Source organism: Scleropages formosus, chromosome 9 (assembly GCF_900964775.1).
Source record: "Scleropages formosus chromosome 9, fSclFor1.1, whole genome shotgun sequence".
Lineage (NCBI taxonomy): Eukaryota > Metazoa > Chordata > Actinopteri > Osteoglossiformes > Osteoglossidae > Scleropages > Scleropages formosus.
The window spans coordinates 9,100,802-9,120,249 of NC_041814.1; the positions used below are offsets into that span (position 1 = coordinate 9,100,802).

General features: G+C 39.7%; 1 protein-coding gene across 4 annotated transcripts in view; it reads right to left on the minus strand.

Moving 5' to 3' along the window:
• Positions 1-606: 606 nt before the first annotated feature.
• Positions 607-19,448, minus strand: part of cep350 (centrosomal protein 350) — a 45,479-nt gene continuing 26,637 nt past the window's right edge. The window contains exons 21-39 of one of the 4 annotated variants that reach the window (XM_029254714.1): positions 19,288-19,389; positions 18,175-18,344; positions 17,853-18,055; positions 16,855-17,045; positions 16,428-16,515; positions 16,185-16,331; positions 15,220-15,377; positions 12,280-12,402; positions 9,966-10,189; positions 9,522-9,712; positions 8,353-8,503; positions 7,884-8,044; positions 7,475-7,611; positions 7,296-7,378; positions 5,130-7,117; positions 4,184-4,648; positions 3,574-3,720; positions 3,363-3,485; positions 607-3,164 (exon numbers count right to left, since the gene is read on the minus strand). In XM_029254714.1, coding sequence (XP_029110547.1) covers positions 3,000-3,164; positions 3,363-3,485; positions 3,574-3,720; positions 4,184-4,648; positions 5,130-7,117; positions 7,296-7,378; positions 7,475-7,611; positions 7,884-8,044; positions 8,353-8,503; positions 9,522-9,712; positions 9,966-10,189; positions 12,280-12,402; positions 15,220-15,377; positions 16,185-16,331; positions 16,428-16,515; positions 16,855-17,045; positions 17,853-18,055; positions 18,175-18,344; positions 19,288-19,389 — 5,017 coding nt within the window. In that variant the 3' untranslated portion in view covers positions 607-2,999. Of the gene's footprint in view, positions 3,165-3,362; positions 3,486-3,573; positions 3,721-4,183; positions 4,649-5,129; positions 7,118-7,295; positions 7,379-7,474; positions 7,612-7,883; positions 8,045-8,352; positions 8,504-9,518; positions 9,713-9,965; positions 10,190-12,279; positions 12,403-15,219; positions 15,378-16,184; positions 16,332-16,427; positions 16,516-16,854; positions 17,046-17,852; positions 18,056-18,174; positions 18,345-19,287; positions 19,390-19,448 lie in introns of all 4 variants that reach the window. The other 3 variants (XM_029254715.1, XM_029254713.1, XM_029254716.1) reach the window with 3 other exon arrangements.

Here is a 19,448-nt window from a genome sequence, read left to right on the forward strand (position 1 = left end):
GTTATCTCGGCAGATACTTAGGCAAATATATATTAAAATTACTCCAAAGTTGAACTGTATGGCTGAATGAAAAACTAAGCAGTTTCAGACAACTGGCTATGTGAAGGGACATAATGTAGACTATGCTTTACCATGAGAAACCAATACCTTACATTTCTCTTTTATAGAATACAGGTTTATATTGTGAACATAATTGTTTTTCAGGCAACAAACAGCACCCTTTTGTCAAATATTTACTCTTGACTTGTCCCACACAGAAAGTTTAAGCTTCTACCAAAGTTGAGCCACTGAAATCTGTTTAAACTGAGGTTGGACATGTTTGATTTGAAATATGTAGTCAAATAAAAAGAAAATTTCTCCCTTTGGTGTCTCATTTGAAAGACATAACCTTTTATTAGAATGCAGATAGAAAGGGTTTAAAGTCTTCAATTTTTGTAGACCACTGATCAAGAATCAGCATGAAGGGAGAATTCTAGTTCTCATTGATGTGGTTTTGTGTAGCCACATGTTAATAAAAGTGTGTGTGTACTTTGTACAGAGTAAAGGGTTTATTCTTGTCACCTTTTGTCATTAACAAATATGAAAAATGAAATTTGACAGCATACCTTTAGAAATACAAACCCCTTTATTTACAATTTCAATGATCAGTTTAGTCCACAAATATATAATATATACACATTTGCATTCACATAGAACCAGATCTTAATATAATCTAACAGGTTAATACGGGTGTCTGATCAAATTGGACAGTAATCTCGTATATTTACATCCATGTAACAATTCACAAGCCTTCAAGTGCATCTGTATCACTCACAGTAAATTGTCATTATAAATAATTACATTTCTAAAATTGCAAAAACATACTCAAGATAAATGGAACCATTTGTGCTTTAATCTGAGGAAAATGTAGTTTCAATTATCTTAAAGGTCCAATGTACAGCCAGTTGTGTGTGGCTGTGCGTTACCCTCTATAACACGACACTATGAGGACTGTTCAGTGGGGGTGCAGGAAAAAGCAGGCTGTTAATTTGCAGTCTTTTACAAGGTCCACTGTTAATAAACTCACAGACTGTAGTTTGGCTTTCTCCTGGTCCATGCCCACAAATGTAGAGACTAAGATCTATAAATCAATCAGTACTAGAAATAATGCATAGTTAGGCAGAAGATGATTCAAAAACAGTACCCCAAGCAAAAACAGAAGCAACAAATTCCACAGTACATAAAAAAAAAAAAGAAAAAAAAAAAAGAGGTGTTCAGCAACAGCACTTACTAGATACAGCTTCTGAAAATGGGCAACAAATAGTCAGAGATTAACCCTAGATTTCATACTAAAAGTACACATAAAACATGCTTTTCTTCCATGGGTTTTGTACATGACCCCAACACCTGTGCAAACCACCTTCGCTCAATGGCCAGTTAACTCAGCAAAATTTAAACATGACCGATTATACAGGACTGCCTACCTCTCACCTAAGGACACTTAATGTACTAATCGCAAATGTGTCATGCCTTGTCATGTTCTCACGAATGTGCCAGGATGTAGTTGGAGATAATTTCTGTAATGTACTATTTTCAGCTGTACGCAGTAGTCAAAACAAGTCACTGAACAATTGCTGTTCTCTATGAAATTCAAATCAATCCATGACTCACTAGCTAGTAAGATGTAATACCCACTGTGTACGTGACAGGTGGAAAGTATACTCCAGTTTTAATGCTACGCTTTTATAACATGTATACTGGAATCCTGCCACAGATTAATAAATATTAAATTACATTTTAAACTTCTGTGGCTTTCAAATTATACTTCACGTTATGTACCATCAATAATACGGACTGATGAAATAAACAAGGCAATTAGGGCAACTGTTGGCAGCAAACACCACTGACATTTCACTGGAAAAAACTACAATGATGTTACAGAGAACAAAGCCTTGCCCATCTGGAAATGGAAATTATTGCTGTTAAGGGTAAGAATAAAATACTATACATGCAACTACATGTATATCTACATGTATACCATTTTATTCTAATTATACACACTGAACAGAATAAAAACCTTCACAGTGGGCCAAATAAGGGCTTACACAAAAATTCATAACCATGGAGGCACTTAAAAACTTAAGTAAAAAGGCAAATCTTGTGGTCCAAGTTCTGCATGACAGTTTTTATGCATCTTAAAGCACCAATCTGACTACCTTCCGGTAACTACGTTTGAGTTGTGTGATTAGAGTGAAAAGGTTTTGTACAAACTCAAAATGCTGTAGTTTTTAGTCCTCAGTCCTTTCTACCATTTTCATAAAATATATTACAAAACTCTGCACAGTGTGTAAATTCAAACAGTATTTCAGGGTTGTCTTATGTCTGAGCCTAGTGGTCATAATGCTACTGGTAGTAAATTAGGTACAATATTCAGTATTTTACCTAACTGAAAAATGCATCAACCCTATCAGAATACAGTAATCTAGTGGACGCAAGAATAGAAAACATGCGTCTTATACAAAATAAAAATTTTCGTTAATTTCTCCAGTTCATCTTTATGTTGTGAAAACTGGGACTTTGCAGGAGCTAAAGATTTCAATAATGCATTTTCAACCAATTTTTCAAAACCTCCCACAAGAAAGGCAAGAGAGAATGTCCCTATTGAGAAGTTTGTTTAGCAGCAACAAATCAAGCTTAGGTCCATTACTCAGGTCATTCAAACCGAACCCTGTCGTAGAAACAGCGATAGTCCAGCATGTGATATTTTGGAGGTCAGATGAAAAGGCCAAGCCACCCAAAATGCACTTTAAAAATGTTTAAATTGGTAAAAAGCTGGATTTCATATTCGTTTGGTGAAACTGTTTTCAAGTAAGAAAAGAAGAGTACTGTTTTTCAGAAAAAAGTTTAGGGTAAGGCTGCCCAAGGTATGCGAGTGAAGGCAAGAGGAAATTATTGGCACGTTGGGTTTGGAAGTTTGTTGGAGGGTCTGTTATCATCTTTGAAAATTAAAGTTCACACTTTTATGAAAAGATTCTTTTTGCTTGCTTCTCCTGAATTTGGAGGAAGACATCAATAGTGTCCTTCATTAAGGCATCAAAGATTCCGTCAGCCAACTGCATCTTCACGAAGAGCTCGTCCTCGTCATAGTTAACCCACTGAGACTCCTCTTCATGTAGCTCTTGAACCTGAAATAAAGACAGGGGTTTTTCTACTACTTCAGAACAGTTTAAGTTGTTTCAAATTGCTTTTCAAGTGTGTTGAGACTGTATACACACCAGAAATTACATGCTTACAAGTAATTGGTAGTCATGTTTAACATTATGTTGTAAGATTAATGGTGATTTAATGATAACCCATTGTAAAGACAACATTTTTTTTTTTACCAGAATTTGATCCACTCTGTCTCGCTTCTTCCTCCCAAATTTCAGCATCTTTTGCCAATCAGTTTTTTGGTTCTGGTCTTTCTTTAGGCCAAGCAGCTTTAAAACCTCATTGGTGACAAAGTCCTGTAATGGGAGCAGAAACTAATGCCTCAATATTTAAACAGGCACACACACTCTCTTATAAGCTTATGGAAGGAAGTACAGTACACACCTGCACCTCAGAAATATCGCTAGGGCATTTCACGCGATGGAAGTATGAGGAATTCATGCGACGGGGCTTAACCCACTGGGGTTGATGGGCATTAGGATCCTCTGCAAAGATCTCCTGTATGATCTCCCAAGTTAAGTCAAACACAACCTGCAAAATATCATGGAAAAAACCACAAGGTCTCTCAAAAACTGTTGAACTCCAGTTCATTTACATTACGGATGTACTGGATATCAAGGACAAATATTTGATATTTGCTTTGAACCCTTGCTTAGAGACTACAGCTTTCTTCAATAGCTATAATTTTGTTCTAACCATAGAGGAACTGATTATGTAATTCTCATTTACTTGATAGTGATACCACAAAACCTGTTTCTTGAAGTATGAATCATACAAAAAAAATGAATTGTTAGAAAGTTGATAAGATAAAATCTCATGTCAGTTATGGTGTTGTTACAGTTGTTAAACTTCATTTGGACACCTGAAGATCACTGATATGACTGAAAACCATGAAAGAAAACACACGACTTGTCCAGCAGTCCATGGATAAAAGAAGGGAAATAAAGATAAAAAAGACCTGTCATTTCACCATCAGCTGATTCTCTTGCCTCACCTGTCTGTAGCTGCGTTTGCTGAGGCTCTCTAGGTCCTGATCATGGGCATTACACCCATAATAGTCTTCAGGGGCAATTGGGATGGAGACTCCCACAAGATTGGGCAGGCTTTGGCCCAGACTGCAGCTGTTCCAGATCACCTGTGTGGCAGAGTGCACAAGCTGTTTCACCTCTAGTGAGGTGTGTGGCACCACCATGGCTGGCTCCTCTGTAGGTTTAGCGTGCTGGGGGTGCTCAGGCTTGGCCAAGATCTTGGTCCTTTCCCCTCCCTCAAAGGCAACAGGGCCCGAAGAGGACAGGGACTGCTGGCGTTTCTGTTGCTCTTTTCGTGAACTGAGGCCAAAGTCCTCGTCAAACCAGTCCTGTTCATCGCCAAGATCATCCAGTAGCTCCCTGCTCAGCTCCAGCTCAGCCAAACGCTTGGCCAGCTCCTCCTGACCACTGGCCCCCAGCACAGGGCTCTCCTGGTAAGAATAGGGAAGATGGTTTAGAGCAGAAACCTGTATACCTACTCTTTGAGGCAGAAACAGTATACTTCACTGTTAAGAACTCAATACAAACAACTGCACAAACAATGGCTAGAAATGTCATTAAATTAAATTACTTAAACTTTACTGACAGCAAGTACAATGAGCTGAAAAACAACTTGTCTGGACTACAGAGAATTTGGATTGTTTAACCTTTGTACTTTGATATGTGAACAAAAAATGAGGCCAAATCAAGGACTGGATGTATGTCAATATCACTGAAAAAATTGATGATTTTCTTCTTGCTGAGGTGGGTTATCTCGCTACTGGTTTATTCATTTACTTGATGACTCATGTTTAAGTAATAATTTAACACATTTTCAGTGCAGGTTCTCTGTTCTTTGTTTTGAGCCTTCTCGTTTTGCCAGAGAGATCTTTTTGCTATGTAAACTTATAACTGAAATAGTCATGAACTCACCGGACGAATGTAGAGTTCTGGAGAGGGGACTTCCTGCCCATCTTCTATGAAACTGGGGATAAGATATGATTGTGTAATGCAGGGACCTACATGATCAGTGGTTGTTTCTTGGAGGTCACCTGTCCCATTTTCACCTGCCAACTGATTAGAAACTGTTATCTTCTCAGTTTTGTTTTTTTTAATATTTTGTAATTGCTTAATTGCATCCATCAAAAAGTTGTTAAGGAGGTTATCAGCAAAACTGCTGATATTTTTCTCATCAAGGATTTTTTCAGCATCTGTGTTTTTAAATGATTCTGCCTCAGGAGTCTGATGAGAGAGGGAAGATATTTGTTGAGTCTCAAGGTTGTCTTTCTCTCTAGCCAAGAGGTCCAAGATTGGAGTGGAAGCCTTTTCTATCTCCCCTACAGTTTCATTTCTTGCCTCTGTAATTAAGAGATCATAGTCATCATTTGATATATCTTCAAACTCCAAGATGATGCTCCTGCTGGTTCCGTTGGGAGTTGGATGGAGTGCTCCATTCAGTTTAGTAGTATTTGTTTTGAGATCATATAGTTCAAACTCAGATTGTTTTGACATCTTCATTTCACTGAACACAGTTTGTTTTGTGGGGTATCCAGCTGTGGCTTCATTCATGTCAGAAGGTGTCTTGTTTTCTAAGCAACCACTGCTCTTTGACTCATCTTGTTTTGTGTCTTGTAGTTCTGTGAGCTTACCCCGATCCTCCTTTGCTTCATGCTCCTTCTTGGTCATGCTGTCAGATGGTTCATCAAAAGAGTCCTCATCTTCACTAGTGTCCACAAAGACCTCAAGTTTCTCTGGAACCCGAGATATTTTATCCGGCGGAGCAAAGATGCCATGCCGTTCTTTACATTCAAAGTAAACTACCCCATCATAGGTGCCGTTGTTGCTACCCTCAGACTCATCAAGCTCCACTCCAGCCCAGAATCCTTTGGCAAAGCTAGCTAGTCCCTTGAACCTTAGTGTTCCTAGCTGCACATTACTCACAAGGACTCTGTCTCCAATGTTAAAGTCGAACATTGGAGACTGGGGAGGTGAAACTGAGGGTGAATGCCTAAGACTTCCGACCCCTTCCTTGTTCTCTCTCTCAGTTTTATCAGAAAGCACTGCCTGAGATTTCACATCTAAAATCACACCAGAATGAGAGGAGCCACTGGTAGCAAATGATATTTCACCAAGCTCCTCACCAATGTCTTCCTCAGTGGTATATGTATGAGACCTACTGAAAGTTTCTTCTTTTTTGTCCAGTGCTGCATGTGAACTTGGTTTAGAGTCTTGATAACCCTCATGAGGAGATGAATCTGCTGAAGATTCAAAATCATCAAGGTATGCATCAGAATGTTCCTCCTTTATCACTTGCCTGTCATTGTCTGGTAGCAGAATGTCAAATTCAGGAGTATAGTGATGCTCCTTGATGGAGCTATTAATCTCAGACAAGTGCTCGTCTCTGCCTTTTTGCTCCTGTTCTTCATGCAATGATTTCAATTTATTTGAATGCGAGTTGCTAGACAGGAGGTCTTCCTTTTCAATAACATTCTCTATATCATCACAGGTGCTCTTCGACAAAAGCCCTCCTTCACTGCTCCTAGCAGATAAGTCATCTTTTAGTGAATCCTCCTGTTGGATTCTGGGTTGCTGCTCTTGGACCACTTTGAGCAAGTGAGAACTGTCACCTGCAGACTTGTCAGATTTCAAGCATTCTAGCTGTTCTTCCACTTCTGATTTTTGACTGGAGGTGTCAACCTCTTCACCAGAGTCTGCAATGGGTTTGGCGAGTTTTTCCTGGGCTTGCACTTGTTCAGATAGAGAATAGGAGTGAAGTTCTGATGATATTAAATTCTTCAAACCACTAAAGTGGTCTGGACTTTTCAGCACAGGAGTTGGTGTCATTGTTGAGTGATCATCCTCTGAGGATCCTTCTTCACTCATAAAGGTAAATTTACTATGGCCAGATGGTGTGATGTCATCTGAAATTATTTTTGAAAATTAGGTCTTACAATATATGAAAGAATAGCCTCTGAAATACACTTCCAAGAAACTATTTGATGAACAAAATATATTAAGGAAACCAAGTTAAACTGTCATTTGCAAAATTTTTGTACAAATACAGTATAAAAAAAAAAAAAAAAAAAGTTTTATACACACCAAATTCTGCTTGAGAATCCAATTGGACTTTCTTTTCCTTCTCTAACTCTGTAACAACTTTAAAGTGTTTGCTTGTTTCCGGCCTGTAAAACAGATATAAAAATAAAGTTTACACCTATACTGTGTACTCAGTGCAGTGTCAGAAATCAGTGCACACAAACTGATTTTCAGGGTAATACCTTTGAACAGGTGGTGGTTTAATTCGGGGTTTTTCTGTGGCTGATGTTGGTGTTTTAATCTGGGGTTTAGTTGTGGGTATCATGTCTAGGTCTTCATCCAACTCAGCCTTGGTCTTCTGAATGAATTCATTATAGGACTAGAAAAGAAATAACGCAATCTGACATAAACACAACAATCAGTAGCTGGTTCAGGGGGGTGAAAGTATCTACTGTGAAAGAATTGAGAAGTGTAAAACAAAAGCTAAAAACTTGCACTGACAGAACTAGTCATTGTAACGATCAATGACCTACCATAATAATAGGCAAATCTTAGCAATGGAATCCTATTGGTGTGACTTTCCTTGTCTTGTTCACCTGTATTTGATTTAAAGGTCATGTCTGACAAAAATGCCTGGTGGGACACACTGACCTCCAGCTGCTTCAGCAAGCTTGCTTCTTGGGCTTTGAGGCGCTCTTTGTGACGCTTCCTCTGTTCTTTTTTAAGCTGACAGACGACGGACTTGCGTTTGCGCAGCTCTTCCTTGAGGGCACGGATGCGGCTTTCAATGTCACTCTGGTCAGATGTTGGCTCTGCAGCACAGGATCTCTCACATTAAACCCCTTAAAATGCACTGCTCTATTTAGTGAAGGACATGCAGAGATAATCAGTTTTGTAACTAAGTAATTCTGTACGATATATAACAGAATATTCAACACCGCTGAATATTGCTAACTTGGTCATGACAACAAAGCTTAAATCTAATAATGGTTTACAGTCATCAGCTACACAGGCTGAGTGGTCAAGGAAGAACAAATTTTTCTCTGTACACTGCAATAAGTGTTTTTAGAGTTTTTATTTCCACACTGCAGAGCAGAAGTGGCACAGGGATAGAGCTCACCGGATGGTGGAGTCGAGCGTTGCTCACCGGAGGGCTCAATGGGTGCAGCCAAAGAGATGGAACTGTATAGTGATCTGCTGCCACTGCTCTTGTTGGCTCCACTGCTCTCAGGATGTCTAGACACACTGTCTACGGCTTTCCATATTGGAGACTTTCAAGAAAAGAAACACGCCTTAGGACAGCTTTTGACACACTGAGCATACCACACAGAGGGCTTCCAAAGCAAATTTTTCAAGAAATTATGGTAAACTTTCAATATTAGCATTACCTAACATGTCTAAGTTGTGAGGTTTAATATAACTGCTTCTGTATTAACTCAAAACAGATACTTCTTTTAGTGTTTTTGAGGGGTTTCTGTAGTATTGGGAAATCACAAGTAGAAAATTGTTTTCAGTACTTTTCTGAAAAACTGCAGAATACAAACTGTAGAACATAATATTCTTGGAAACTTCTAGCTACAGTGCACTGAACACAAGAGAATTACATCAGGATTTAATACAAATGTTACTGTGGTTTACATTAGAAACAAAAATCAGTCCTTTCAGGAAAGCATTGCTAAGGATAAACAAACGCCAAGTGAGATTGGAGCAGTGCAACTACAGTCTGCAAATTGACTTTTTTGGTGGCTAAAAGGTGTTTTGGAATCTTCGGGTTACATTATCTTTAAAAAAAAAACAACAAACTCAAAGTGCTGCATTCAAAAGAAATCAAATAAAACCTAACCTTGTCCTAAAATTATACTAAAAATTGAAAATATAGATTTCTGCCCATTTCTGTTAAATTTCATCTGTAAATTCACATTTATTCATTTAGCTGTCACTTTTCTCTAAAGCAACTTACAATTGTAGGTTAATCTACCTACAATTACATATCTAACTCTGCGTAATTGTTACTGGAGCAATTTAGGGTAAGTACCTTGCTCAAGGGTACTGCAACGGGAGATGGGATTTGAACCTGCAACCTTTAGCTCCAAAGGGAGCAGCTCTAATCACTACAACTAGCTGTTGTTTAATATTAGAGGACATTACTAAAATGGCTCAGCAGCCCAAGACTCAAGGATATCTTACAGCAGATTCAGCAGTTAATACTGAAAAAGTGCTGCATATTGCCCCAGCAATTTTTAATGCAGCAAATATGACTTGAAAGCCAGACTTTTCTAGACTCACCACCTTGCTCTCTGAGCTGGAGTCAAAGTCTTGAGAGTAAACAGAATGTTCATCCTGGCTACTGTCCTTATGAGGTGAGGGCAACTCAGAAACAGGGTGGTCTGTGGATGGACTGTCCAGGTCCTCAGGCACAGAAGGCTCAGTGGGCAGGCTGGAGACTATATTATCTGCAGAGTGACTGTCCTTGGCTAGCTCTGAGGGGAGACACAAACAGAATACAGATACTTAGGTCCTGTAGAGTTAGTAGCACAGCTAATATAGTGGAATATCAAAATGCGGAAAAAAGTCAAAAAGTCAGCTGGAATGAGAAGGATCCACTGGCTCATTAACATTATTGAACCATTAAATATGTAATAATGGCTTATCGCTTTAACTGGTCCACAGAACCTTATTTTGCAACTGACAGTTTCAGAACTTCCTTCACTCCCACTTGTGGCTCAAGCTCACCCTGGGCTGCCTCCGGACTCTTAGGGACAGCAGCTACAGCAATGCTGGCGCTTTCCCTGCGGTGGCGCTTATCCCGCTGATGCTCCCCATCCCAAGCTGCCAGTGCTTGTTTCTCCATACGCCTCACTTCAGCTTCCTCAGCATCCAGACGCTGCTTCCACTCTAGCAGTTCCTCTGCATGGCGCCGTCGCCTCATGAGCTGTTGTTCCCTCTTAGTTAGGAACCTGGGTGTGGGAGATGAGCAAAAGGCAGATGGAAAGAAAGAGGCACCGGGTGGAGGAAGTAGAAAAAAGGAGACACACAGAGAAGGGACAGCCAGCGTGAGGAGCAGAGAAATGACCACAGAACCACAGTAAATGCCTGCTGCAGCCCATCAAAAACCAAATGATCCCCACCCATTGGATACCCATTTAAACACCTTTTTAACCAACCACACTCCGGCCATAAGGACCATGCCTGCCTCGACACATATGGGTTTTCCCATTTTGTGTAGCTGCACCAACTCAAACCAAGCAGGGAGAGTACATGGGAAGTTTCACCACAATGGAAGAGAACTGGCACCGCAATGAGCTGTACCATTTTATTACAAGGCAGGGATTCATGCATTCGGTTCAGCACAGGAGGTTTTGAAAGCAATCCATTCACAAGCAATTCCACCCAGGAGTAATACACAGTGTATAAAAAAAAACTTGCATGTCTCTATGGGAGCAACTTGAGAATGTCCAATACATTCCATGGAGGCACCAATATATGGACTTTCAAATTAATGCAGCATTTCAGTGTGTGGCAGCTAAAAACCTAGTGAACTGGTTGATCTTCCTGTTCATCTCATTTTAATTCAAGAGTGTTTGTCATGGGGTCCATGGACCCCTTTGGGGGGCGGTCTATATATGAGCTTCAGGGAGTTTGCGAAGAGCAAACTTGCTTTGAAAATAGCACTAACTTAAAAGCACAAATAAACAGCAGTTAACTATGACAGTTTTATGTCAAGGTAAAAAAAAAAAGTTTCAGTGCAATAAACAGGGCAATATTTTCTCTGAATTCATTTATAGACATGTAACAAGAACCTCAGCTCTAATTAGAAACTATTCTGGATTCTCACAGAAGACACACCATTCGCACAAGATTTACTTGTCTGGGAGTCAGCGATGTAGTAAGAAAACTGAAAAAGTTAATTAAGATTACGGAGTACAACGTACAAGCTGATGCAAAGGATCAGATGTTTAAGGTATTGGTCTATGACCATGTAATTTTATTACTTACTCTCTGCATATATATATATATATATATATATATATATATATATATATATATAATATATACACTTATTATAACCGCTAACTTCCACATAATCTCATCATAAGAAACAGCCAGGATTTACAGAGACCATTACCCAGCTAATAACACTGTAAATGGTGTGTTTTATCATCATTAAATAATTTATCAATTACGAAGAGCAGGATGCATTTTTCCCTGTACCTTTATTTACTTCAGTAGTCTATTTTTTTAGTCATTCCCATTACTCAGTGCTACCTGTTAATAAATAATTGACTTGATAGTAGTGGGAGCTTTGTTGTAAGCTCAAAGGGCAGTGGGTGCAGAATGTAAATGCATCCACAAATTAAAATCGCTAAAAAAAAAAAAAAAAATTGTTTGACTCGTGTTGCCACCTCTTTCTCAAAACTGCAGGGTGAAGATGATGGGAAATGGAACATGATTCATTCACTAATGATTGAGTTTTTTGGTGCCAGAGCCTTTTATATACTACAGATGAGTGAAACTAAATCAGGGTTTAGGAGGGACAAAAAAGCAACAGCCCATAGAGACATGAGAAGTCTTGGTATTTAGACAGACCTGTGTACAAACAGCGCAACTATGTCAAAATGAGTGCAAATGTTGGTCATCTTGAGATAAACCTTCCGATGACCTTTTGGCTTCAGGCTTAACAGTCACAGAACAGTCCAATTATTCAACTGATTTTTTCCATCACTTTTACAAGAGGGGACCTGACACCTCTGCAGCCAGGGAAGGGTAAATAAAATGGGAGATATTAAGTTAATGGAAAGGCTGCTTTTGTTCTATGGATTTGTTCATGTATCCACACATGCCAAGAAGCCCACTCATTTGAACAAAGCTATGCTGTGTAGCATTCTAATCCCATACCTCCTGGCTGCTCCCCAGCAAAAACCACCCATAACCCCCACCCAACAACAACCTTCCCGCCCACTCTTTGGTGGCGGTGACTGAACAAGAGCATGCTCCGTGGGACATGGGGTGGGGGCGGGAGGAACTGAGAGAGGCGCGGGCACTGTACCTGACCAACTGGCTGTAGATAAACAGCTGGAATTTGGGATGGAGGTTGGGGAAACAGACACTGAGAGAGGCCCAATGGTGAGCCGTAAAGACAGAGAAGAAGTAGTGGACAGGAGAGCAGTGTCTACAAAATAAAGCATGAAGGGGGGGAAAAAAAAAAAAAGGATGAGTATAGAAAATATTTGAAAAAGAATTGGGTCAAGAACCATAGAGAAGGGGGGAGAGAGAGAAAAGTGAATAAGCATGAGTCTTATTGCATTTAATGTTTCATTCAAAGGCGAAATGCAGTTTCTTCAAAAAGGCTGCAATGGGACATGCTCATGAAGATTCCTTTAATCCACATGCTTTCACTAACAATGAAGGGGTCATCGCATATATTGTTTTTGTGTGTGATGGTTTCAGGACTTGAAGCATAGTCAAAGCTGATGCTTAGGTAGAAATTTTGCTAGTTGAGAAGAAAGTGAGGGTCAAAAGAAGGTATGATTATATTGAGAAACAGAGGGAATTTGACTAAGCAATGATTAATACAGGAAGAAACAGAAGAACAGCATGAAGCAGCTTGTGAGCGCAATTTAAAGTGATACAGTCAGTTCTGCTATAACATGACAGCTGTGTTCCTATGAAATATTCTGTTATGGTAATTCCTGTAAGAAAAATTTTCAATGGGAAAAATGTGGTTCCAGGCAGAGCACATAAAACGGTAATCATCACTCCCTGCATACACACATTCAAATTAGAAGATAATTTAAAACATACCAAAATATTGCTAATAAATGATAAAACACATGAAAATAAAAAGTATGCAGTTTGTGAAACTTGTTTTGTTTCTTAAGCGCTTCTGTTCTAGAGTTTTAGCTATCTTATTTGATCAGAACATGGACCAGAAGAATGCTTCTTTACACTCATCACTTTGGGCAACCATGTTTAACTAGAATACAGTAGCTCAAAATTAAACAGAAAATGCAAAAATGCATGGTGAGAGTTTGAATTTTCAGAATGGAATTATTATGAAATTGCACTTGCAAAAATCTGCATCTAAGACGACTGTGTTCCTCAATTTTTTCAATATGTTACACCCAAATCGTGCAATTAAAACGTGTTATAGCAGAACTGAAGCTACAGCTATAAGTCAACTGATGGCAATTAGTCAAATAACCTGTATATAAGAAGGCTTCAGAAGTCAATTACAAGTTTAAAAAAGTGTACTACTGAACTGGCATTCTCTTTTAAAAATAAAAAATAAAAAAAAACACAGCTAAAGCTGTTGACTCAAAGCAAAACCGATAAAATTCATAGAAATGGCAGCTTTGTGTGTTGAGCAACACAGATTGAGTACCATTCAGCAGTTATGGCTGTTTTTATGGAGACTACAAAAGGATGCTGTACCTATATTTTTATGGTCAAAGAGAGAATAAGAAAAGGAAACATAGAGCTACAGAAAGCCACTGACAGTTATCAAATTTTCCCTGGATTACAGGGAGATACGGAGGTGCTTTCAGACAGGGTACGACACTGCATTTCCGACTGCAAATGGGCACGATTTACTGATTTCCTGTATACAACATGCTCGTATTCACACACGCACACACACCACAGAGGGGAGGAAGATTGTGATCAGGCAGGAGAGCAGCTCACAGTCAGTACAGCACTAATCCCCCGTCCTGCTTCTTAGCACACATGGGGAAGCGATGCCGCATGCAGCCCTGCTTATCTGGCTTTTGAAGAACAATGGTAACATTTCATCAACAGGAAAAGATAAATGCTCTTAATTTTCCTCGTGCCATGGATTTCAGCTGTTGTAACTTAAACAGAACTAGTAGTAACAGAAATCACTTGTTTCATAGAGCAAGTTTGCATTTTGTACTTGTAAGGCTGAAGAAGCGATATATCCAAGACTGATTTAGTGCTAAAAATGCAAAGGTGCACTAGGTAATGGGTTTGTTTAGCAGACCAGTAACACTGAGTCTGAACACATCAGTGACAGAGGCCGGAATTTCAGTCTCTAACACCTCACTTTTGGCAGAGTATAAATTTAATATGAAGCTCTTGCTAGTCACTGTTGGTTTGCTTTATTCTGACTACCCCCCCTTTATTTCAGACTTCCATTTTACACTCAAAGGTTCAAAATCAATCTCAGTTCATAGTAAGAAATGTCCCAATCTGGGAACTGCCAATTTTTCTACATCTAATTTATATTAGGACTTGATCTCAACCCCACAAGTCACTTTGAGAACATCCAATCCAGATCATCCATCATATATCACAGGAAGTAAATTTAACAGTATTTACCACTGTATAGATGACAGAGGAATATGAGCACTATCATATACCATGACCTGGTATCAACTGAACATGCCTTTCAGGAACATTTTAAAAAAAAAAAAAAAAAAAAAAAAAAAAAAAAAAAAAAAAAAAAAAAAACAACTATTGCCGAAGACCAGTTTATATTGTGTTAACCAAAGCAAGCAAACTTGAAATATAACTTGACTAGGAAAGACATCTTGATAAAACCTAACCCTTTCCATCAGTCGTTTCTCACACAAAAACAGGCCATTATACATCTGTAGTTACATTATAATTATAAAAAAAATACTGCAAGTGCTTGAGTGTAGCCACTGTTACAGTCTGTAATGACATAATTAAATGGCTATGGTTTTGCAAAGGGTTAAAAGAATTAATAATTATGTTAAAAAATGCAATTCCCTAAGACTAACTTGTAAGATCTGTACAATCTACAGAGGCATAAGAGCTCCTATAAGAACTGAAGAAAAAGGAAAACAACTAAAAGCGAAGGGTTAGAGTATTAAAATATTAGGATACAGAACAAAGCCCAAATTGGAATATAAAATCATGAATGAATTCAGTGCAGTTCAGAAGTTCAGCTAATATATGAAACAAAATGCTTTACAATGTGCTATGAAGAACAGGAAGGTGTCATTACTTTTCATCCATATGACAGCGCATCTTCTTCAGCTTCTGCATGATGCTGCTGGTCTCGCTGCCTGACACAGAGATGGGGGAGGGGCTGCGTGTATCCAGGTCTGTCATACTTTGAACAGGTGTGGCCACATCCTCTGTGACCTCCATGGTGGAAGTTTCCTGTATCGGATACATAAACCATGACAATGTCACAGCTACAGGATCATGTGGTTGCAACAGACCATACAGAGCATAAAACACACAAAAGGAAAAAAGAAAAGAGAGGGCAAAAAAAAATTTAAAAAAAAAAAAAAAAAAAAAAGGCAGCCTTACAGGGCTTATTTGATTAATTCAACCTCAATGCGTCTTTCTTACAATACATTTACATGTACATTTATTCATTTAGCAGATGCTTCTCTCAAAAGCAACATACATCTCAGAGAAAATACAACTTGTGCATTGCATTATGAGAAAGAGAGACATAGTTGCAGACATGATTAAGTAAACCTAGTTCGTTTCTTTCCAGTTTATCCACCAATGTTCATCGCTCAAGTGCGTGCACAAAACTCAGGATAGACTAATCCTGATCACCTTCCTACTTTTTTAAAAATGTTTTTTAAATAAAAGAGGTACACAAACATTTACATACAATACAGGAGTAGCGGCTATGTAAAGGGTTATCTGGACATGATCATAAAGTTACGGTGCATGAACATTTACATCATACATAAGCTTGAAAGATCATGGATGAAGTGAGTCGGGAAAAGGTGAGTTTTAAGACCTTTCTTGAATGTAGACAGAGTTTCTGCAGTTCTGAGTGGGGGGGATGGTCATTCCACCACAAAGGAGCTGGAACTGAGAACCTCCACGCTTTACCTTTCGTATGTGGTACTACTAATGTATAGCTGGATGTTAAACAGGAACAATTTGGACACCTTGCTGAATGTTAAGTGTGTCAAAAGCAGTGGGGGTGGGGTATGCACTGACCATCTGTGTTTCCCCTGCAGATTTGAGGCGTTCCTTGATCTTAAGGGTAGTGTGGCGCAGCCGCTCAATCTCCTCCTGCTGCTTCAGCAGAAGTTGCCTCTCCTTTCTTGCTGCCTTGTTGGCCTCCTGCAGCCTCTTGATCTCTGCCTGTGGGCCAGGGGGAACAGTGACAAGGGAAACGGTAACTAAACCCTCCGCATCTGCTACTGGTGGGGAGAAAATGTGTGCAAAGTCTGCTGTTACCTGTTCCTGCTGCAGCTTCAGCAACAGGCCTCGCTGCCTCTTCCGAATGGGCGGCATCTTGTCATCTTCTCCCTTATCTCTCAGATGCCTGCAAAGCAAGGCCAGGAAAGAATAAAAAAGAAATGTATTTATTCCATCATGCGTCACTGGCAATTTAAGGTTGGCCATTTATCCAAAAGCCTTGCGCTGTGAGAACGATCCACAGGTCCCCCACGAAAACACTGAGCCGAATCCTTGTTCAAATCCATGTAATATAAGTTCCAACATGTATTACACTGAGGAGTTTCAGTTCAGTAAATTCACCAGCTGGTTAGTGGAAATAGGGGCACTCAGTATGTTCTTTCAGATCAAATTTGCACTGCTGCCTCTGTTAACAGGAACTTATAAGGATGAGAATCATGGCACCACTATATGATTAGAGACATGCCTCTTCTGGTGTTCCAGCCAGGCCAGCTCCGCTTTGGTCTTCTCTTTCAGGGCCTTCTCCCGCAGCCGCAGCAACGAGTTCTGGTGCTGTGCCCTCACCTCCTCCTCCTTCATGTACTGGCGTACCATGTCCATGGTGAACTTGGAGAAGCTGTCCTGGCCATTGGAAAAAGACACGCTCCCTTCCTGAGACTAGGGAACAGGGAAGGCAGAGTGAGGGTAGGGCGAGTCACTGGCACAAAGACACAATAGTAGATTCAGGCGAGGAAACAAGCTCAGTGTCCGATAACTGCATTTCTGTAATCCATCCTAGGACTCACAAACTGAACAGGAAAACAGTTTTCTCCTTTTGTAAATACTGCTGCCAGCGAAGGAATACGTGAAAGCAAAATTTTTCCTCATGGCCATTTGAACAACCTGAGCCACCCAATAAAGTAACACTCCAGACTTTACCATGGTTCTCCTCTCTATCTCACCACCAAAGTCTTACTTAACCACACACATACACACAGAGTCTGAAACCGCTTATCCCAAGCGGAGTCGAGGCAAATTGGAGCCTAACCCAGCAACACAGGGCGTGAGGCTGTTACTTAACCACTTTATTTAAAATATTCAGGCAGTGTGGAATACGTGGATCTCCAAAGAGCTCAACATTAATGACAACTGGAGTCACAGTAGAGGGTAGTTCGCCATCATATCAGTCTGCCAAGACAAGCAGGTATAGTGGTATGCGTTTACTCCCTTCACATACCTACCATTTCAGTCTTTTCTCAAAAAATACTACAATACTAAAGGAGTGACATAAAATTTTTTAAATACTACCTGGAATTTACATAAACTATTTTGAACCCCAAATGTTCCAACTAAGTCCTTAGACAGGCATGAGTTTTGCTATATGGGTACACAATTAGATTTACGTTAGCAATACAGAAATTGAAAACTAGCAGCGAACTGTCATATAACAGCTGTCCCACTGTTACCCTGAATGATGGGGTATACCTTGCCACCATCAAGCACACTAGACTTCTCTTGGCAAGCTTCATCCTCTGACTCCTCATGCGTGCCACGCTTCTTTTCCATGCCGGCGCCACGGCGATGAGACTCTGAGGGCAGCAGCGAGCGAAAAGAACGCTCCTCGATCTCATCCTCTGTCATTGACTCATCAAACTTCAGGGAGTACTCTGTGGCAACTGAAGTGTTGTCTGCCAGGGAAAACAAAGCACCATCTTACAGATTATCTGAGATGGCTCAATGAAATCTCAGCAGCCCAATGAAGCAGTAAGTCCCTGTGCCATATCCTCATGAGACCCCCAGTACACACCCTTCTCATCCAGGAGTGAAGGAATGCTGTCACTGTGGACCGAGGTGTCTGCTGCCACATGAGCCTCCTCTTCCACAGAACTGCCAGTCACCTCCTTTATGGACAGACTGCTATTCTTCCGCCTGTCAGACCTGGACAGGTTTACTTGGGCAATCTCGTTGCTGCTAGTACTGGGAATGGCAGACGACAGATTTGGTTTGATTACTGTACAGTGGTGTGCAAACATTTTTGACCAAATGCCACGACTGTTACTTTGAACTGGTTTTGGACCCGTATATTTAAAAACCACAGTAAGGGTAACTTGTAACTTGTGATATAAAAATGGATACAGGATACTCCTCTCTTGAGAGAGGATTCTTTTCAAAGGCCAAAGAGAAATTTTTCAAACCTTTTCTTCAAGTTGGATGCACAATAACAATAAAGACACTACAATAATTATATGTGACACTTTATGCATTCGTTTTTAAAAATGCTCAACACTAGTGGCTAACTTGTCCATATTGTGAGCTGTACACCTGCAAACTGTATTTCTTCTCAAGACATATCAGCAACTCAGTGAAAACCTTTTTTTTTTTTAAAAAACAAATTTGCTACACAAAAAAGGCTTCTATATTTTTTATTACAATTTTCAGCTACTGCACAGCTCACTCTGACCAGTGATTCTGACTGAAAGAACACATTCTTAAAAAGTCACTGCTGTCCGTAAGAGTAATTTTCAGACGTAGTTTTCTCAACATTGGCCTTAAAACTTGTCTTACTCTAAAGTTTTGCAAACATCTTAACATTATGTTCCTTAAGAACTGAAGCAATTTTGCTTCATATCAAACTCACCCATTTTGCTTGAAATATATTACATTTATCAGAAAGCTTTCTTTCTTGACTCGGAAGCTATGTTTAGCACATAGATTCAGGTAAATGCTAAATGTTATTCCCAAAAAGTAACCAACTCAATATCAGTTTTAAGTAAGAAAATGCAACATATGAACTGCAAAGAAAAGAAAATGCAAAGCCAATTGCACAAAACAGAACTACCACACTGCCACTGACACCCCTGGTGCAAAATGTCAGACAATCAGACAAACTGAAGGAAAAAGTGAATTTAAGAGCTTCTACCTTAGGGCATGTGTCCTAGAGGCGGTGGATTCAGAGGGGCTGTTGAGAGAGGAGACGGACTCCTCTGTCCGAGATCTTGGTGAAGAACCTTCGGTCTTCCTGCTGTTGAAAAAGGGGGGAAATATTTTAAACGAACCTCATAGAATTTTCCTGTTCTAGTC